The sequence below is a fragment of the Macrotis lagotis genome, chromosome 5, assembly GCF_037893015.1.
Source record: "Macrotis lagotis isolate mMagLag1 chromosome 5, bilby.v1.9.chrom.fasta, whole genome shotgun sequence".
Classification (NCBI taxonomy): Eukaryota; Metazoa; Chordata; class Mammalia; order Peramelemorphia; family Peramelidae; genus Macrotis; species Macrotis lagotis.
The window spans coordinates 154893769-154917297 of record NC_133662.1 but is presented as its reverse complement, the minus strand read 5'-3'; the positions used below and the strand labels follow the sequence as shown (position 1 = coordinate 154917297).

General features: G+C 32.2%; 1 protein-coding gene across 4 annotated transcripts in view; it reads right to left on the bottom strand.

The window, feature by feature from the left end:
• The window catches only part of ADGRG6 (adhesion G protein-coupled receptor G6), a 183124-nt gene that overhangs the window by 96350 nt on the left and 63245 nt on the right, over window positions 1-23529 (bottom strand). For all 4 annotated transcript variants that reach the window (XM_074187712.1, XM_074187714.1, XM_074187715.1 and 1 more), the window contains exon 3: window positions 898-1239. In XM_074187712.1, coding sequence (XP_074043813.1) covers window positions 898-1239 — 342 coding nt within the window. The remainder of the gene's footprint in view (window positions 1-897; window positions 1240-23529) is intronic.

The window sequence follows — 23529 nt, the reverse complement described above, 5'->3', positions numbered from 1 at the left end:
CTGATATACCATATTATACCATATTAAAAACATCATTTCTTGGGAATTTTAGAGATAATTTGCTCTGATTACTTGAGCCTCATAATGAGATTATTTCAAAAGTTGTCATAAAAATGATTTTTTTTCTTTCTCTAAAGCTAAAAGTCTCATAAGACTCATTTGAAAGCAATAATATTTAATTTGATCTATAAAATCAGATTAAGAGTATACTTTGTAATTCTTTGTGGAACAGAAAATAATTTAATATATCCTTTTAAACTGGACCTATAATTTCATTGGTCCTTAGAAGCAATCTACCTCTACCAGTGCAGAGCAGCACCTGTTGTTTTACTTATCAAAGAGAGCTACCTGAGATATTGAGAGATTATATAACTTGTTCAGGGTCACTTAGATAGTCTGTGTTCAATTACTCAAATTGAATTCCAGGAAAAATAGGGGGAGTGTAGAGAACAGGACATTAATAGCACCCATTAGCTGAATATCAATGTTATTCTATACTGCCTTATTTATAATAATTACATGCTCACATTCTATACTCATATCCTAATATAAATCTTGAAAGGGTAACATTCCAAAAATCAATAAGTGAGAATGTTTAAATGACTGCTGAGTTAATGTTATAATTACAAAGACAGAAAATATCTTCTGTGTATTTCACATAGTTTTTATATCTTCTATATCTAAACAATCTAAAGTAATACAGTCCTAGTGTATCCAAATCCTGGACTTAGTATCTATATGTTGTTCACTTTTGACACATACTTGCCCTGAAAGTCAAATTCAAATCATACACTTACACATAAAAGAGCTTAAGTCTGTCTTCTAGTTCTGTTGTCTGTTTATTATAACACATGTTAAATAAAAGCAGAAGCTTGGCACTTCTTTTAGTTTACATACCTCTGATGTAGCTGGCATTGAAGCCTTTCTTCTGGATGCTAAAGTCACTTGAAAAGGACACATGCATCTCATTAGCACTTGAGTTAAATGATAAACCTTTGGCAGTTGCTCCACAGAATTTAGTCTGGCTTTCTCCATTGTCAAGGGATAATGAATCATATATGCAATTGGGAGCTTCTTCAATATCAAAATCATTAAATGTTATCTGAATAACATATCCAGTTGGAGCTCGGAGTGTCCACATGCAAACTTGGCTGTTTGGGTATTCGTTGGGGTAGCATGGAGAGGTAAAAGTCCCAGAAGGGTTGGAGAGCGTTACCCTGCAGTTGGCACACCCCCAAACTGGCAAACAAAACAAATAAAAGAGTGTAAGTGGTGGGGAAACAGCAAGAACATAGAAGTAATGTCTAATACATTGGCGTATTCAAATATAGATTATAAATACATTGAGCTATGATTATAACTAATAAGTAAAATGAACACATAATAAAGAAAAATATATAGAGATGACTAGAAAAGTAAACCATATTTAAAGTTGGTAATAATAATAGCTGATATTTATATAACACTTTAAAGTTTGCTAAGTCCTTTACATATAATTTGATCCTTACAGCTTCCTTGTGAGATGCATGATATTATTTTACAGATGATAAAACTGAGGTTCAGAGGGATAAATTTTTTCCCAGGTCACATAGATAGTAAGATTTTGAAGTTAAAGTTCAATTCTAGAACTTATTTTGTTGTGCTACCTATCTGTCACAAAAATTACAAAGAAGCTGGGGATGAAAAGCATCCAGAGACTGAAGCCACATTTCTGTCTTATTGTGCTGGAAAAAGAAACCAACCTTCCTTCTTTCCTTCCTTCCTTCCTTCCTTCCTTCCTTCCTTCCTTCCTTCCTTCCTTCCTTCCTTCCTTCCTTCCTTTCTTCCTTTCTTATTTCCTCCCTCCTTTTCTTTCTTCCTTCTTTCCTTCCTTCTTTCCTTCATTCCTTCATTTCTTTTCCTCTTCCTTTATTCCTCCCTTTCTTCTTTCCTTTTATCCTTCCTTCCTTGCTTCTTTTCTTTCTTTCTCTTTTCTTTTCTTTCTTCTTTTTTTTCTCTGACTACCCTTGTCTTTTTATCAATCCAGGGAACTTCTGATGAAGAACTCCCTCTATCAATGTGTTTGCATCTTTTCTACAATATATAGAGAGCTGGAAGGGAAGTTAAATGAATTACTCAGGATCACACAGAAAGTATGAGTCAGAAACATAACTTGGAGCCTGGGATTTCTAGCTGCAAAGACAGCAGTGATATATTTACTACACTATGCTGCCTCTCATCCTTCATGTAGACACTATGTTACTTCAATAAATGTCTGATAATATCTCTCTCCTTTTTCAAAAACCCTTTAATGTGTCCCTCTTACCTACTGAATGACCAAGTGTGAAGTAGGAAACATTTTTGTATTTTAGTTGAAATATAACCTTTTCAGTATTCCTGAGATTTCTAGATATTCCGTGTTACTCATTAACTAACCTGATGAGAGGAATATAATTTGAAAGAAACTTTTAAAATTTTGAAACATTCTTGAAATAAATATCTAATTTGATTTTGATATTCAAGGCCTTCTGCTTTCTGGTTTCAGGGAATATTTGTTGCTTTATTTTAGGCTGTTTCCTTCATGTATTCTGTATTCCAGGTAAATATGCCAAACTGTTTACCATTTTTAGACTTGACTTCATCAAATCTTACAGTTCATCCCTGAACCTAAAATTTTTTGCTCTACCTTTCTTTGTTTAATTCATTTTTGTCTTTCAAGGGTAAACTATGGTATTATTTTTTCTATGAAGTTTTCCCAAATCTCTTCCTCCTAAATTTTTCTTTTACCATTTTCCTGGACTTTCTGCATCACATTCTGTCTTTTTACCATACTTAAATTTAAATATATCTTTTCACCTCTGTTAGAGTATACACTCCTGAAGGATAAGGATGGGACACCCTAGCTATTTGTATTCTCCCTCATAAAAAGATATTGCATTCATTTGTATAGAATATATATATGCATATTAGATAGATAGATATAGATAGATTCATGCTATTTTCTTCATTGGAATGTAAATTTTTTGAGGGCAAGTACTGTTTTATTTTTCTCTTTTTAACCCTCAGCATGTAGTACAGTAGGCACTTAATATATGTTTATTGATTAATTTATTAGTTTTGTCATTTCCTCATTTTTATGCTCCTAGCACTTAAGTGCATTATAGTATACACTAAATAAATGTTTGCTCGGTTGACTCCAATAGCATAGAGTAATTTGCTTTGCCCACAATGGACAATAAATATTTTCTATCATTGAGTTATTCAAAGGACAAGAGCATTTCCTTGAAAGAAGTTACTTAATTTTAAACCATTATTCTAAAATCTTAATAGTTAAGAAAAATGCTAATTCAATTAAGCAACTGATACCCAAAGAGCATTGTTTTCAAAGATGACTTCTTCCTCAGGTGAGGCTTGTGACATTGGAAATGCTGGTTCAAGATTTTCTCAAAACTGCATACACAAGTACATGAGTACTATACACACACTTATGTATTTATAATTGTATATGATTATAGAAACGTGGGGGTTTACCTATGTTTTATGAAAGAGAAATGTTCAGTGACCACCAAAACAAAAAATTCCTTCACCAAAACATGTTTGCATTCATCAATATTCTGTATGTTTTTTTACCCATAATCTAGGTAAATACTGTATTCAATAATCTGAAATCTGTAAGAAAATGCCCAAACTACCAATTAAACAAAATATATATTATGTAAATAAAAAAACTATATTTTTATTTCTCTCTGGTTTCCTAAAACAGAAATTTTTGTTTTTACTCCACCCACTTATCCTAGTACCTCACTGAAACAAGCAAATACCACATTCTTTATTATCCTTCTGGAAAGGAATTTCAGGTCCCAAAGGATAAATAAAGACAGAGACGTATTTTAGCTGCTTTCAACACAGAGAAATTTGGTTGATGTAATAATTTTTTAACTATAATTTACATTTAAAAGGAAAACAAACTAATGATAAATACAAACTTTAATCTACTTATTTATATATGCAAGCACAAATAATTCAGGAAGTCAGAAAGCTTTAAATAAACCCTCAGGCCTGATGACCTGGGTCCTTGGTAATAAGGTCAAAATAATGTGTTTGGTATACTATTTATGCCCACACGTGCGTGTGCATGCGCACACACACACACACACACACACACACACACACACGTGCACATGCGTACAAATTACTGTGTTTTAATCATATATCCTGGCTTACCATAACTCTATAAATGGACAATTCTTTTGTCCTTATCAAATGGGGTGATATTGATAAGATTTCTAAAATGCTGAGTGATTGACCCAAAATAGGCATTTAATAAATGTGGATCTTGGGCGGCACTTCACTCCACCAGAAAAAAAAAGTTCCTGTACTCCACTTGAAGCAAATCATTTCAAATAAAAGAGTTTAGCATTGGCAAATGAAAAAAGTACCCACAGGATTATGGAGTTTGTGGATGATCAGCATCTTTCTTCACCAGTTTATTCAGTTTTGTTTAAATAATTCAAATGTAAACTGGAAAGCAATCAATCCAGCTCTCTGATGCCACTGCATTAAATAACAGTCCTCACATTTACATTCATAATAATTCTCATGACTAGAATCTAAGCAAATACTGATTATTTGTAAAAAGAACAAAATGTAGAAAACTATGTTAAGCATATCCCTAAACTGGTTAACTAATAGAGCTTGACAATTAGTTCTGCAAAAATGTCCAAGTTCAGCTACATATGGCAGGGTAGGGAGTCATTCCTAACTTCTTATAAAATAGTGATGTGTCTATGTATAACAAATCAATATATTCACCTTCTTGACAGGTTTCATCAGTATTGTCTTCAAGCAATATTTAAAACAAACTTGAAAGAAACACAGTCACATTTAGTCTGATCACCCAGTGCAAGAATCTACTCATTCTTTTTCAAGCTATCTGATCATCAAGCTACTTTCTGAACACTTCTATGATATAGAACTCCCTTCCTCAGAAGGAAAATCATTTGATTTTTTGGGAAAATGTTCAATTTTTATAAAATTCTTCCCTACAGGACAGTAGATCTTGGCTCAACATAATTTCCACCCATTAGTCTTAGTTTTTTCTGCCTTTTGGAACAAAGCAGGGCCATTACCTTCCAAAACAGTCCACTTTACTTTGGATAGCTCCTCATTTTTAGGAAGTTTTTTCTTTTGCAATTTCCACCCATTACTTCTCGTTCTACAACTCTAGCCAAACACAATAAGCCTAATCTCTCTTCTACATGGCAGTCTTTCATCTACTTAAATATAGCTATTATTAATGCCCCCAACATTCTCTAAATTGTGCCTCCTTTTCCTTCAATTCTTCATATGACATTTTCTTGAAACATTTCACCATCTTAGTTGCCCTTTTCTAGATACTCTGCAGCTTTCTAAGATGCAATATTAGAATTAATCTTTATACTCTAGACATGGTCTGATGAGTACAGAGGACCTATTACCCTCTAATTCCTGTTTGCTTTTATGCCTTTGGGGAGAAATCAGGGGGTTAAATGACTTCTCAGAGTCACAGCTGAAGTGTCTGAGACCCAATTTGAATTCAGGTCCTCTTGACTCCAGGGCTTGACTATTCACTGTGCCACCTAGCTACACCAACCTTTCTTAATGCAGTTTAATTTTGCCATACCTTGGTTGGCCATCATGTTCTACACCCTCTTCACATTGATCAACTTCCATTAGTTGTGATTCAGTTTTATAAGTATCTCCCAAAGCAAAGCAATGAAACATATTAAATAGGGAATCTATTGTAGAATGCAATGGGAGTATTATCTATCCCTTGATTTCTCCTTGTTTTTATCAATGCAGTCCAAAATGAAAGTGAGTTTTTTAGATGACCATTTAAATTTCTGATTCACAGTGAGTAAAATTCTGAATATATGTACTAATAAAGTCTCCCTCTTATTATTCTTTATGTGTTGATTATATTCTATACTAATTGCATAATTTTTATATTTACCCCTATTAACCATCATATTGTTCAGTTTAGTGTAGCACTGTTTCTGATCATTTTGTACCTTAATTTTGCATTCAATATAAGAGTTTTGTATCATTCATCCACACATCTAATTAGTGTGCCATTAATGACTCCACTCAATTCATTGATTAAAGAAATCAAGTTCATCAGGACAGCATCAAGAAAAGAATTTTGAAGTATGCAGTTATAAGCTTCCTTTATGGGTAACACATATACCTTAATAACACAGAGCATGCAGTTTAACCACTGATGAATCAGCTTAAACATATTATAAATAAGTCATATTTTTCCATTTTGTCCATGAGAAAACATCATAAGAAAGCACTTTTAAAAGAGTTTGCTGAAATTTAGATGTATTGTATAAAAAGAACTAATATGTTTATAGTGTTAAGCATTTGCCAAGAATGTTTTCATTAATGAAGCACAAAAATCAGTTTCAAAAATGATCAGATACCTGTCATAGTTCTGATCCTAAATGATACTGACTAGTAATTCAGCAACATTAGTCCCATGAGTTGCTGGGTAGCTTCCTGGAAACCAAAATCTGAGTTCTGGGGTGGGGGTGGGGGAGTATGGCCTAAGGGGGAAAGGTTATGTAAATGATTAGATCATCAAAACCTGACTAGGCTTGGATGTTACTGTGTTGTCCCAGACAGATATTCTTGAAATGCTATGGTGCCTTGCTGATATGGGAGGGAAATCACATTCAAAAAAACCAAGAACTCCCATAGCATCCAGACCATCACCAGAAATCCTGTTTCCTGTTAAATCAGACCATGGAGTGAGAAGGTTCTGGAAAAGGCAGTGAGAAGGATGAATTTTCACAACATTCTCTTCACTATAATAAACATAATGTGCAAGTCTTACCATCATACATATGATGATATGGGCCTCTTAAATTACAAGGATAACTACTAAGAAGGTCCATTAAGTATCACAAACTAATATGGAGGAATCAATGGCATAATGAACAAAAGAATACCTCATAGCTAATCAGGTTAATAGCACTTAGTATAAGACAGGAATAGACTGATTAATCAGATATTCATAAATTAGTGCTGTCTTCTGAATAGCTAACTTTGGATAAGGTTTGAGGGGATTAAAATACTAATTCTTGTTCAAGTTGGTAATTTTAGAGAAACTATTTTCAAATGGATTAAGTCATAGCTGTAGTATAGATTGAATGACTACTTGTCATTTACCAGGTGGGATTACAAGCCACAATTAAAAATAGATTAACCAAACAGTCTTAACACATGCCATAAAGTTGATATTATCATAAGTTGGCTAAATGAAGCTCTGACTTCTTGAATCCACAATGTGATTAATGTTGATGTTAGTCATATTTTGGGCTTAAATTATAACATATAAACAGGAAATCCTTCATTTTGCAGGAGAAAATTATCTTTCATATAACCTTCATTCCTTGTCCTATTAGCAATTTAAAGTAGATATGCAAAGTTAATTTTATTTTTAATTATTTAATGTCAGTGCTTATTTTGTGTTATTGACTAGAACATGTATGCTTAAATCAATAGCCAGATATTTTGGGCTCATTCACATAGTCTATACTATTTAGTTTAGGTAACTGAGAATTGACTTTTAGCTGGATAAGCAGTATCTAACTTGAGCCAAACTTTCCAAAATAGCCTTTAATTTGAGGGCATCCAAAAAACTCATGTCTGTGCGTATAAATGGAACCATAAAAAAAAGATCCAAAGCTTGGAGTGAGCAAAGTATAGACAAGACTGATGTCATTTTGTCCATAACTGGACACTTTCTCATATAAACAGCTTTGGTAGTAGGAAACATCTAAGGAGGAAAACACTGCTTATTGTTGATGACCAAAAAAAGCAAAAGCAGAATGGTTTCTTAGTAAAACTTTCCATTTTACAAGTGGGACCCAACATGTTTAAAAATGCCATCTGTCTTGTTACTTCAGATTACTTCATCACTAATGAAAATTACTTTTAGAAATTAATAGCTCACAATAAAGAAACATTTAAACTCTCATTTAACTTACAAACCTAAAACATTAAAAGCTTTTGTTAAAAACTCTCATGTTTTAAAAGTAAATTGTTACAAAATGAACTTTACTTGAAAATTAGCTCTACCCATCTGACTCCAATCTGACTGAATCTACAAGAAATAAGTTGTTAATATTCTATTTACCTTATATGCAAGTCACTTTACTCTCAATTAGGAAGAAAATTCATTCTATAGTGAGCATCCACCCATTAAGTGCTTAAATGCAAGAATGTACATATTTTTGCTCTTCTGTATATCCTTAGCATAGTTTTTGTCACATAAGCGCTTTAATGGCTAGATGCTGACTATAGAATGAATGTTCTTAAAAACTGAGAGTAAATCAACTTGCCCATGAGCTGAATAGATTAGTAACTTGTACTGGGAGAGACATGTCATGTAAGATATTTACAGAAACTATGGAAGATAATCTCAGAGAAAAAAGCTCTGGAGGAGAAAAGAGAGGAAAAAATGCTCATTAAGGAAAGTGGGATTTATTTAAGTTTTTGGTACAGTCATGGAAACTAAGAGAGTGAAATAAAGAGGGCAAATATTTCAAGCAGAGGACAGAGTCCATGACAAAGTCATATATTCAAAAAATGGAGTATTATATACATGGAATAGAAAATAGACCAAGGAAACCTGTCACATAAAATGTGTAGAGGGGAGTAAAGTGTAAGAACACTGGAAAGGTAGGAAGAGGGAAGGCTGTCAAGGGGTTTAAATGCCAAATAAATATTATTATGTTTTATCCTGAAAACAATACAATATTATTAAGAATCCCAAACCTGAAAAAGAACAACAATCTAGGTGCTTGAAACATAGGGGAGCATAAAGGAAAGTAGAAAATAATTATTAAAAGTAAATAAATCTTCCAACCATTATATATGGCACACACACACACACACACACACACACACACACACACACACACATACACACACATATATATATATATATATATTTATATATATATATATATATATATATGTAATTATAGCCATTAGAACCCATTAGAACCCAAAACCTAGTGGTAAATCCTGTTTACCACTATTAAATGAGGAATCAGGAAATCTGTATTATAGTGCCAGGTCTGTTACTTATGATATGGTCCTGGATAAGTCACTTCATTTTGGGAGGAGATGGGAATCTCAGTTTCCTGATTATAAAAATAAGGGGTAGATGAGCTGGTCTGTATCTGGTCCAGGTCTACTCAGATAAACATTCTGATTATATATATATATACATATATATATATATACACATATATATGTATATATGTATTATATATGCAAAAGGAATCAGGTCTTTAAGCTCAACTCAATTTCAACTACATCATTTTCAAATAGGTTAGATTAGAATATTATTGAAAAGTCAAGTGACCAAAAAGAGGGGAGGAAGAGGGAGAGTCAACAATGATTAATCTAGGAACACAAGGCTTAACTTGTATGAATTTATCTGGGGCTAAACCCTGAATCCCTAAGGGACAGTCAATACTAGTTGAATGTGGGAAGAGTTAATGGTCCTCAAACATCCTGATTTTTGTGGGACATTCCTACTACACATGGAAATGTCCATACTTAGCCAACAGTACTAATTGTTCTCTTTGAATATTTCTGAAACCAGATTCTAAGAATGTACTGTGACTAGGAGTGCAAATTTAAAGTGTGGTCATGGTCAGGAAAAAAAAAAAAGAAAGGAAATGGCTTCATTTATTTAGTATATCTGTTAACCATGTTTCCAACACCTATTTAGCTTACTCTGCTTTAAAAACAAACAAAAAAACCTGCTTTTATTTCCTTAGTGTAAATGAAGGTGTTGAAAAAAAAAATTTTATGTTAGCCTTAGCCCTACCAGTACAAGTTAGCTAATTTCAGTCTCTACTGAATTGACGATAGAGACCTTGAGTCTGACCTAGCACTTACATTGACAAGGGAATTATACACAAAATCTACAATATGACATCTCCTCACTTAAGTTTCCTCAGCTTTGCTTTGAGGATAGTGTTCCATTGACATCAAAATACTCTACGAACCTAAAAAGTCTATGATCTATATTTATCTACTTGGGGCAAAAGATTCTTCAGCTGGCATGTATAATTTTGATTTTAAAAAATATTTTGATAACTAAATAAATATAATTATTTTTATTTGCAGTCATGTGTATATTTTAATCATTTATATACATTATCTGAGGAATTAATAGGCTTCACCAGACTGCCAAAGGGGTCCATGAAAAAAGGTAAAGGACCCTTGCCTTATGAAGGAAAAAAAAGTATTATTTTACAAAGATTCTATATCCAGAATAGTTTAACAATCTATTTGCTTACTGGCTTCTGTATTCTCTTTGAAAATAAAAAAGAGGGGCAATACAAAAGAAGCTATATTTGCAAATGTTCAACTTGCTATAGGTAGGTGAATAAGGTCACACCTGCAGACAAGTAACAGAAAAGGCCAAACCACTAAGCCATGTCCAGGCAGGATGGCCTACTGAACAAACAAGCCACTACATTTCAAATATGAGACATAAACATAAAGAACAGAGAAGTTATAGTGTTTTAGAGGTTTGAACTATGGCAAACCTCACCAGGGGTTGGACTGAATAGAATTCCTGGAGGCAAAGTGGGAGGAAACAGTTTCAACAGGTTCTTCTTGCTCTATCATTTTAAGGAATAAATAGTCATCAGTATTTTACATTATAATGTCTTGGTATTTTAATTATAGAATTAATTTTATGTAATATTCACAGGATGATTTAAGGTCCTGAAACATTAAACTTGAAAAATTAATTTAATTCCTACATGGTCCTTTCCAGAATATGAAGTAATCTAATAAGAAATAGATTTTTAAAGTATGTGTACTGAAGTTACTATTTATATGTGATTTGATCGCTTATTTCTCTTCTAAAAGGACAAGATAATCTGATAGTCCCTATATTTATTTAATTTTAATATGAGGCAGGTCCTATTATAATAACTATTATACAATTATATATTACCACCCACTATTCCAGAGTGTCTTACAATGTGCATTCCAGACAACAACCATGAAGGAACTAGTGCAAGTATCATAACTTTTTAAAATTCTCATTTTATAATAATGACCTCAGAGATTAAGTTTATCCATGGGTTATACAGGTAAAACTGTCTGAGGATGGTTTGGAAGTTATTCTCCTGACACCAAGACCAGTGCTTTATATTACACCACACTGCCTCTTGATCATCTGTGGCATTACTAAAGGTCATTTTAAAAACAAGATAATACTGTTGTTAGATAGGAGCACAGATTTAAAGAAGGAAGGGGCTGTAAGGATTATCTAATAAGACCTCTTCACTTTGGCGATATTGAAATTGAAGCCCAAAGGGATAAAATATCAGTAGATTAGGATAGGTTCAAAAGAAACTGCAGTAAATTACTCTAGTTATGTGACAAACCCAAAGACATCAGCTTCTGGGATAAGAACTCACTAGTTGACAAAAATTGTTGAGAAAAAGGGAAAATAGTATGGTGAAAACTAGGCGTAGACCCACCTCTCACACCCTATACCAAAATAAGGTCAAAATAGATACATGATTTAGATATAAAGAGAGATACCATAGATAAATTAATAGACTAAGAAATTATCTATCAGATCTGTGGAGAGAGGATAAATTTATGACCAAACAAAAATTGGAGCGCATTACAAACTGAAAAGTGAATGATTTTGACAATATTAAATTAAAAAGGTTTTGTACTAATAAAATCAATGTTGCCAAAATTAGAAGGAAAGTAGAAAGTTGGGAAACAATCTTCACAACTAGGAGTTCTGATAAAGGTCTCATTTCTAAAATATATGGAGAATTGCATCAAATTTGTAAGGTCACAAGTCATTTCCCAATTGATAAATGGTAAAATTTAATTTGGGGGGATTATCTTTTAAAATTCCATTGATGAACTAGACTTTGGTATTCTTCACTAATAGTAGTCAAGCTCAGACAAGGTAGGAGAGGTATCAAATGAAGAAATCAGAGCCATATGTAATCATAGGAAAAATGCCCCAAATCATTATTGATTAGAGAAATGCAAAGTAAAACAACTCTGAGGTAGCATCTCACACCTATCAGATTGACCAAGGTGAGAAAAAGAGGAAATGATCAATGTTGGAGAGGTTGGGAAGATTGGGAGGAGTGGGACATTAATGCACTGCTGTGTTGTGAGTTGTGAAGGTATCCAGCGTTTCTGGAGAGCTATATGGAATTATGCTCAAAGAGCAATAAAACTTCATACTCTTTGACCTAGTAATTCCAATTCTAGGTCTATATTCAAATGAAATTATAGAAAAAGAAAAAAGTCTTACATGTTCCAAAATATTCATAGCAGCTCTTTTTTTGTAGTGGCAAAGAATTGGACATTGAGGGGATGTCCAACAATTGGGGAATGGCTAAACAAGTTACAGTACATAAATACTATGGAATACTCTTGTTCTATAAGAAACCATAACTGGTCAGACTCTAGAGAAGCATGAAATGACTTACAGGATCTGATGCTGAGTGAAGGGAGTAGAACTAAGAGAACAATATACACATCAACAACAATATTGTGAGATGAACAACCTTGATGGAAGCAGAGCCTCTCAGCAGTCCAGAGAGCTAGGACAACCGTATTAGACTGGCTATGGACTATATTATCACCCTCCAGAGAAAGAAAAATTAAAACAAAACAAAACACATAGAGAATATGATGAACACTTTATAAAAATTATCTCTTATGTACATCTTTCCCTTAAACCTAATTTCTCATACCCAAAAATTATTATTGTAATTTCTATCAAAATATGGATGTACAATGCTAATCTGACTAATGAGGGGAGGGGGTGGGAAGGGAGGATGGAAGGAAATTTTGTAACTTAAAAATAATATGTGCACATTGATAAAAATAAATAAATAATAAAATGAATAAAAAATAAAAATATCTCCTTTTCTGATTTGTGAATATTGATACTTTGTATTTTGAAAAGTACTCACACATTTCTTTTACCTAAAATTTTCATTAATATGTAATTGTATACAAGATTAATTTGGAAATACATTTAACAGAGTTATGCATGTAAATATATCAAATTCATCACTATTAAGCAGATTAGGGAGGGAAAGGAGGAAAAGAAAATGTGGAACAAAAAAATTACAAAAACATGAATGTTGAAAACTCTCTTTGCATGTGGTTGAAATAAAGAAATTAATTTAAATTTGCAAGGCACACAATTGCATACTAACATATATAACATTTATAATGATAAATTATTCAATTCTGTTGAATATTCAACTTATTCATTTTAAAATTTTCATATGATTTTTTTCTTTCTTTAGTGTCGGATCAATTAATAGATAACTATTTGTTGGTACATCAAAACAAATTTTTGACTTCAAGATTTCTATAGTCTTTTTATCTACTTTTCTCATTTTCAGTATTTTTGCTTTCTTATTTATTTTGAAATTGTTAATGCATTGGTACTGTAATTTTAAAGGTGTATCTCAGTGAATCCTCTCTAATTTGTCAATATATGTTTTCAGATATATTTTTCTTCTAACACTTTAGTTAAATCACAAAATTCATATATATTTGCTTGTTATGATCCTCTTTCATAGTTTTAAATTCTTATGCTTTTTAAACTTGAGCCATTAATTATTCATAGTACACCAACCCTCCTACTTCAGCAATCCACCAAGAAGTTGATAAGCTTATAGTCCTTCACTATCTGGGTAGTCCTGACACTTACCAACCTTAACACATAATATATTTACAATAATTTTCTATACCTCTCCTACCCTGTCTGAGCTTGACCACTATTAGTGAAGAACACCAAAGTCTAGTTTATCAACAGAATTTTAAAAGATAATCCCTCCCAAATTAATAATAAAAATTAAATCAAATAATTAAAATAAAAATAACAAACACTATTAAAAACAAATTTATTAAAATTTTTAAAGAAAACAAGTAGCATTCAAGGTTACTAAAGACCTCTTCTGTCACTGGTCTAAAGATTATCTCCAGGGGATACTAAACTTGCACTTCTCTTCAGATTGTTATGAAGAAAACAATCTGTAAATTGCAAAGTGTGATATCATCAAATACGATATTTTGAATGATGATTATTCTAACAGAAATATAGACTTGGGAGTTCTGCTTTTTAACAGGAGTCAGTCTAATTACAGCTGGAAAAATCTCAATAATATCCTGACAAAATTAATCTCAATCAAAGTATCCCCTTACATAAAAAAGCATGTTAGACAAGCAAAGTTCTCTGAAGTTACTAAATATAATTAAAGTTTTTAGAGAAAAGGTCACTTCATTTTTCTTTCTGTATCTCTAGTACCTAGACTAAAACTTAGCACATAAATGCTTAATAAATGCTTATTGATTAATTAATTGTTGGATCACACTGAAGTAGCTTCATTCTTGCAACCTTATATAATATATGTGTGTGTGTCTATATATATGTATATATGTATATATGTATATATATGTATATATATATATATATATATATATGATATCCATTATTTTGAGGAGTCTGTGGGCTTCACCAGAATACCAAATAGTTCATAATATAAAAAGAACCTCTGATCTATAATCAAATATCATACCATCATTAACTAATAGACAAACTGAATGATGTCTTTGTGAAGTCAAAAGAAAAAAAGGAAATTCTCACTCTTACTTTGGGTTGTCTCCCCACCTCTTATGGTAAATTAATACTCAAATTAATATTTGTGTTGGAGGAGATGCTCATAGCATAATCTATGAGTGATATAAAAGAAAGAAAGCCCTGGACTAGAGATGACAAATCTAGAGCTCTGTTTATAATTCTATCTACAAACTCCTTATTATAGACAAATCGCAACAATAATAACATTAGGTAACATTACATTGCACTTTTAAGTTTTACAAAGCATTTTTCAGATATAATCTCAGTAGATCTCCACAACAATGAAGCAGATATTACAGCTATATTATTTTATAATAAAGGAAATGAAAGTGAACAATGGTGACTTATTTGGGTTCTGAGGATGATTCAAATTCTGATCTTCCTTATCTCAAGACCAGCAGTCTATCATTTATGTCATCTTGTTATTTTACCTGTAATATCTGAGTTTATATGAAGGTTGCAAACTCCTTAAAGGATATTCTCTCTTTTTAGCTTATTATTCCTAAAAACCCACTAGAGTAACTAGCAGATCCTTAATAGAAGTTTACTGAGTTCAGTTAATTCTAATCTTTAAAATGAAGAATGTATGCTTGCTCATTGACAGTTCACAAAAAGGTTACAGGAATCAAATAAGATGTAACCACAATGCATTCTATGTATTTAACTGTTTGACTTCAGAGCCAGTATTCACTGGAATAACTAATGATAGATAGAACTACAAACTATATATATTCACAGAATATTTTCCCAGTGGATATAAAACCACTCTTCTTTGAAAGATGTCAATAAATAAACTTGAGAAGAGTAGAGCTATATTGCAAATATTATTTGAGTAGTTTGAATAAAATTCAAATTTGAATTTGCTTTTGAGTTTCAATCACTTCTTTACAATTTCATTTTTTGTACTTAGAAAGCATTTAAAACTTCATTTTCTTGACTGGAAATAATCCATTACCCAGTCTGGAGACTCTTCTATAGTATTTCAGTTGAAAGGCAGGATTGTGTCCTCCTACAAATTATTCATCAATTATATTGGAGCTGCTGGACCATAAGACAAAGACAGTACTATCTACTGTCCACTCATACCAGTTTGCTTCGTGACTCCATTTTTTAGGTACACCATCTCTACTTTGTAGTTTGCTTTTGACATGATCCATGGTGACGTCATCTACACAGCTTTTGCACAGAAGCCACATGTTCTGGTATTCATATGCCTGTCAAATGAGTAGACTGAGAAAGGAGACTAGCACTGTGTTATCTAAAATTGAGACTTACTTTGAATGAATTTGATTGCTATTTAATGAGAACCATGTTAATGATGGTTTTATTGAATAGCAGCTAGTTCTAAGTTACTTGATTCATCGAGTTACACTGTAAGCTTCAACTAGAGGCAAGGCACTGTAGTATGCCCATGGGATGGGAAGAAAAAAATAAATAAGGCTCTTGATTTAATAGAGCCTGCAGTCTAATAGGGCAGTTAAAATGTGTACAGGAATAGATCAAATGCAAAACAGATTGTATATAAATAAAAAAGAATTATGCATACCAATAGATAATAACAATTAGCAAATAAATATACAAATAAAACACTGGGGGATTTCAAGTGCTAGACATAGATCATTTATGGCTAAGATGGGAGGAATGTCATTAAAAATACCAAAGTGAAGATCTTTTTTCTTTCTTCATTTGTATGGATGGTGGGGGGGGAGTGGCCACAAGAGAATATTATACCCTGGCTCAGTTGGTTTGACTAAACAGTTGAGACAAAATCATATTCTGACACATTCATTGCCAATTTCAGAAAAAAGGGAAGGGAAGTTCCATACACCAACAAATCTGTGGTAGCATTTTTCATTGTAGCAAAGGACTGGAAATAGTAGATACCCATTCACAGAGGAATAGTAAAACAATGAGTGTAAATGAAGTGTTAATGGTTTTGTAAGGAAGCTCAAAATAATAAATAAAGAGAAGCATGAAAAGACTTACATGAAATAATACAAAATGAAGCAAGCAGAGTCAGGAAAATAATATACTGAATAACTATAACAATGTAAATAAAAATAACAACTTTCACAAAATAATGAGACTTGAATATTGAATGCTACTAAATAATAAAAAAACAAGTTTGGTCACAAAGAAGAAATAAGAGAAGACACTTTGCTCATATTCTTTCTTTTAAAAAAACAGGCTTCAAAGGTATAGAACATTAAATATATTGGATTATATTGAATTGTTTTTTCAATTTGTTGCTTTTTTCTCTCCTTTTTTTTTTTAAAAAAAGGGCTCCTTGGGAAGGTAGAGAAGGAAGGATACAGGAGAAAATTATGGTGATGTAAAAGCAACATATATCAACAATTTTAAAATGTTTTGATGTTCCTACATTCTAATTATCAGGAAATATTTGTATAATTTTTTTAATTTGGAAGCTTTATATGAAATAAAAATATTGCTATCATACATTAAGCATATATTCTATTCTATTCTTTCTATAACTAGATAGAAAGGCATCTGCTTGAGGGCACTGGGTTGTAGAAATATAGAGCTGCATACTAAAAGAAAAGTGTAACTAAGTATAGGGTGATCCTTACTTGTCTTCTTCCACTCATTAAACTCACTGAGGAAATCTATCGTGACTCATTTATCTAGAGTTCATACAGTTATACTATACAATACTAATACATGAAGTTATGTTCCCTCTCATCTCATATTAAGGAATCGGGGAAGGGCTCAATGATTTAGAAATCCTGGGTTACACCCACTGTAATTTTAGAATATTTTCATTGGCACTCTTGCCCCCAAACTTGTAGAAATAACAAAATCTGCTCACTAGCTCTGCCTTGCATGATTATTTTTTTTCTTCATGAAAACACCACAAATTTTTAAGATGACTCAAGTTAAGAAAAAAGTAAATTAAAGACTGTTTTAAAGCAATTTACTCAAATAATAGTCAATATTCTCCATCCCCAAATAACCAGAATAGGACACAAAAAGCCTCTTAGTTTAACTTCCAATGATTTAAGATACCAGATTGCATATCATTTTGGAATAAGATTGTAGAAAACTCTCATACAGTTGGTCTGTAAAATTACCATCAACAAATATTTAAGTGTTTATTATGAATTAGAAACATCATGTAAATATTTGATTTACTTTCAAAGTTGAACTTGTCAGGAGGAAACTACCTATAGGTCCTAATGCGAAAAGCACTGGAGACCAGCTTGTCCTATATTATCTCCCTTATTATGTTTTACAACACTTTTGAGTATCTTTACTACAAATTTAAAATGAAAAAAAAAAACCCTTGAAAGGATTAGCTCTTAAGGTGTTATTAGGTAATAAAGTATCTTATCAGAAATTGACTGATATCTAGATAAGAGGAATTGTACATGGAATGAAATTTACAGCTCATATATAATTTTACAATGAATATGTTTAATCTCATTGAATATTCACAAAATCCTGTGCAGTAAGAAATGTTCTTAATTTTACCCCTAATTTCATGTTTAAGAAAACTGAGACTTGGGGAAGTGAAGTTAAGTGACTTGCTCAAGGTTTCAGATCTAGCAAATAGTAGAGTCCAAACTCAAAATTAAGTTTTTTGACTCAATATTCAGTGCTACTTCCATTCTACCACAAATGTTACTGGTGATGGAGAAGAACAAAACAAATAGGAAAAATAAGAAGAGGTGTTCATGATAGAGATGGAAGGAAAATGGGCAACTCTACAATTTAGCATGAACATTTTCCTTAACAATAATTCTATATTTTTAAATGTTGGTTGATGTTCATTTCATAGTACATTAGAATTGAAAGAGATCTTAGACATCAAATGTGAAAACTGAGATTCAAAAAGATTAAGAACATTGTTTAAACTAAAAGAAATAATTAGTGGAGAAGGCAGGAATAAAACTCAGAGTTCTTGATCCATAATTCAGGTTTCTTTATATTTTTCTCTGTGATTATATTGCACAGCTTTAATTGTTAACTCCTAGAAGGAACAAATTATGCCTAAATTGTTTTATATCATGAAAATTTTTAAATATGTTTTACAGAAATGTCAGTGGTAACAACCGTAAATTCTATAATCCTATATAAAATTCTATTAATACATATATATTATCTATAAAAATCTGAGACACAAAATGAACAAAAATCCTTACTTGCATCAATAATAATTTCAAATTTGGGCTCCCTTTCCCTTACTTCCTTTACAAATTGTAAATTTAGAACCCAGAAAGTAACAAAATCCCAAAATACATAGATTTTAATACTTAAATAAAATGTAAATATAACAAAAATTGAAGTATTGATAATTATTGAAGATGCATATAGATATGTTTTATCTAGATTTCTAAGGTGTGAAAAGTTCACAAAATTTATTATTAGTCCAGTGCATAGGGAATCTTCAGCTAGTATTTGCCATTTAAGAAGAATTGTACTATGTTCCAGAGACATTACAGTAGTCCATTATAATTGAGGCTATATCCTCTTGAGTAACAAAGAAAGTCCTTGTATTATTCTTTTTTATTACCTGGTAAGATAGAAAATGCTTTATTAATTTCTTCTGTTACAAGAAACATTTTACAGTGGGAAAAGTGGCAATGAAAGGCTTAATAAGGAAGAGTGTAAAATGTCACCATTTTACCAAAGGTTATTGTGGTAGAAAGAACAGTGGACTAAACAAAAGATGTGGCTTCTGGTACTCACAGACTCAGACTACTGTAATTTAAGGCAGTTAACTACCTAGGCCTCAGTTTACTCATCAGAAGGTTCCTTCAAGAAATAAAATACAGTGATTCTTTGACTTCTATAGGGAAATGAAATATAGTACCTTTACCCTCCCACCCCAATTTCTGTAACACTTTCCTTTCCAATAGTTCTAATATATATGACAATGGCAAGAAACAAAAGTGGAAATTGGTAGAAAAGGCATATGTACATTAAATGCTAAGCAAAGTTCACAGATCAAAAATGATACAAATCAGAATCTCCAAATGACTCTAAACTGAATTCTGAAATGAATTTTTATAGATTGAATTAAGTTCACTGTAAAGTAAATAGCATATTGGACAGAATACCTGGCTCACAGGCAGAAAGACCTGGGGTCAAATCCCACTTCAGATAGTTATTAATTGTTTGACCGTGGGTAAGTCACTTAACTTCTCACCTGTAAAGGTTCATTCTTGCTCTAGATCTATGATCTTATGATTCTAGGAATCCTCCTCTGAATTAAGCAAAAAAAGTGTGGAATAAAAATTTGATTATAATTAAAGTACAATTGTTTATATGATTACTATTGAGACTTACCACAATTACTTGGAAACCAAATTGTGTTAAATCTTAACTATCCAAACAGAAAATGTCAAATTCCAAGATTGACTCAGTTATGATATGTAAAATACTGACTGAAAAAAATCAAGTCACCCAGTTATTTGAAAACAAAATAAACAGGAAGGCTTTTTTTAAAGAGGGAGGTCATGTTGGAATGACAAATATTACTTTAAAAGATCACAAAAAACTTAAAGTGTAGAGTGTTCCTTGAAATGAAACAGGAAATTGGGGGAGGAAAGGAATATTTACAGCATATTACGTGAAATTAATGTACAAATCATCTCCTCTCAATGAGTTCCATGTTTGCCTCTTCAGTTTTACCTTTTAACATTTTATCCTGGGTTCAATTATAATAGTTCTTTAGCAGATGAAAGCTGAACTTTCATGGTTCCTTTGATCAATCCTCTTAAATTCTCAAGAAACATCATTTTGAAAATATACAGTACTGGAATATAAAACTATCACTCATGCTTGTTTTTTTTAAAGCTTCTGGTCAACAGGGTGGTTTGATGATTCTCAAAATTTTAATTTCACCACGACATTACCATGTAGCTAATGGGTTTGGAAAAAAAAGAGAGACTCAACCACAGAAAACATAATCACAGTAGCTCTCTGTAAAAGTTACCTAAAACCTCATTGATTACGACACTTAAAATGTTCCCTGTGAAGGTCAAATTCAAAACATATTCACAAAAAATAAACCTTTATGTTTAGATTTTAAACCTGCAAGCCAGAAAAAACATGGTAGCTTGGTCTTGAACACCAAAATGCTAAACTAGGAAGGGAATAAATTCTATAATGACTCTCCTCCCTACCCAAGCAAAACCTACCATACGTTTTCATCTATAAAGATCACACTTGGAAAAATAGCCAAGCATCAATCATTCTTCCACAAAAAAAAATGCACAGACCAGAAGAATTTAATGATCCTGTGTCCTAGAAACAATAAGTCCCAAAGACTGGCTAGACAAAAAAACAACTAGAGAAATCAGTCACAGAGTATTTCTTACGCATCTAACTTTTTTTTTTATTTATGTAAACAAAGAAACAAGTGATAATCGCAGATCTCAAGGATCTTACAGACTACTGGAGAAGGTAAAATGAAATTTATGTTGGTATATATATGTATAATATAATATATATATTATATATACTACTAACTATATTCAAATATATATGGATATATTTTAAAGGAATACAAGACAGTTATGGAGAGAAAGGCTCTAACAGCTGAGGGAAAGGGGTAGATCAAGAAATGTTTAATTCTTAAAGTGGCACGTGAACTGAATTGAATGAGACACCCAGAGTAAGGATAACAGACAGGAGATTGAGGGTTCTGTGAAGAAAAATAAGAAAGTCAATTTGGCTGGACTTTAGAGGCCAAAGGGCTTTGATAGGATTGGAAAGGTAGACTGGGACTAGATTATCAAGAGCTTTAAATGTCAAATAGAGAAAATCATATTTGATTCTTGAAACAGAAGGGCGATCGTGGAATTTTTTGAGTAAATAAGTGAAACGATCAGACCTACATTTAAAATCACTAGGCAAATAATTGGGGGATAGATTATCTGAGTGAACAAATAACCTGAAATAGATATACTAGAAAGTTACTATGATAATAACAGTCCAACAAGAGGTTAACTGTATGGTTTTAAGAGCAGGTATCAAATGCAAGAGATGTTGTAGAGGTAGAAACAAGAATGTTTGGTAAATGATTTGGAAATGTAGAGAAAGCTGAAATTTGAAAATGACATTGGAAATTGGACATTTGGATGTTCTCAAGTGTTATTAAAGTCCAAATGAGGGAAGGGCTTGCTTGCATTCAGTTCTGCTTTGGATATATTGAGGTTCACAAGTCATTCAGTTTGAGGTGTGTAATAATTCGTAACGTAAGACTACAGCTAAGAAGAGATAGGGTTGTACATATCATTTGCATAACTAAAACTATAAAGCAAAATAACCAGGGAGAAAAGAAGATCCAGATGAGCTTAGCAATAATCAGATTTATGTATTTATCAATGCAAGGTGGTAGGATAACACAAAATTTTGGATTTGTTTTTTAAACTCAATCACAAAAACAAAGAGAGATAGTGTGTATTAATAAATCAGGTGAATGATTTTTTTTTTGAGGCTGGGGAAGACTTGCATGATTTTGAAGGCAGTAGACAAGCAGTCAATGGGAAGGGAATGATTAAAGATTAGTGAGAATGGGAATGGTAGAGGGAAAAATCTGCTAGAGTAGATGGGAAGGAATGAGATCACTTGTGTAAACAGAGAGCTGAGAGTTTTCTGAGTGATATGAGATGAAGAGGAAGTGATAAGAGGGATTTCTTAGTAAATTTTTTCCATTTTTTTAAATGAAATAGCAGACAAGTTTCTCGTCTGGAAGACTAATGAGGAGGAAAGTCATAAAAGGTATGAAAGTGAATGAAACGGTTTTAAAAATTCACTTGGTTAGTTTGATACATGAATGGATTAGTGAGGTTCAAAAGGATTGCCCTGCTGCAGTGAGGGCCCTCTTGACATCATATAACATGTCTGTAGTAGATGCAATCAGCATCATTTCATGGTTTGTTACATAACACATAAAGAAGAAAAAAATCAATGATGATATAACTCATCCAAGGCTGGAATTTGGCAGGATGAGACCAGTGAAAGGACAAAAGGAGGAGGGACTTGGAAAAAAGAGAATAAGATAGAATGAACTTGTTCACCAAGAGTCACTGATAAAGAGAGAAAGACAATGCAGCTAGTACTGGAGGAACTCAGAAGTCAAAGGATTGGAGGTTATGGTGATGACTAAAAACAAAAAGATTGGGGGTTATAAAAGGAACACAGGGTTATGAAGAAAAGATGAAATTACAAAAGATCATAATCAGATAAAGGAATTTCAGAAATCTTGAATGTGGAAATAAAAACTTGTGGTGATGGCAATACTAAAGGAATGACTGTCTAGGTTAACAAGAGGTAGAGTGAAGGGCATGAAAATGAGTAATATAGGGAATTGAGAAGTTAGAGTGTTGAGGGAATATACATATATATATATATATATATAATATGTATGTATTTGGTTTTCACGGTTCTTTCTAGTTCTACATCTATGAAACTGTGAATGTTTATCTCTTTTGCAGAAGTATTCTATTCATATATAATGTTGCATATGGTCAAACCTGACTGATGTATAAGTTCATTTTAATTATTTTTCCCCTTTTTTAAAAATTTTGATTTAAGTGTTGGTTCTTAGAGAGGAAGAAGGATCTACTGGGAAATGAAATTATATAAAAAGATATTGACTTTTAACAAAATGAAATCAATAGATATTTAAGCACCAACTAAAATACATGAAAAAAATTACATTGGAGCTTCATATGGTGAGGTTGAGTAAAGCTTGTATATGAGTAAGCTCGTATATTCCACTGACATCCTCCTGATATCAGGAGGAATCAAGCAATTGCTCTCTGTACACTAGATGTACACCTGGACGTGGACAATATTTACCC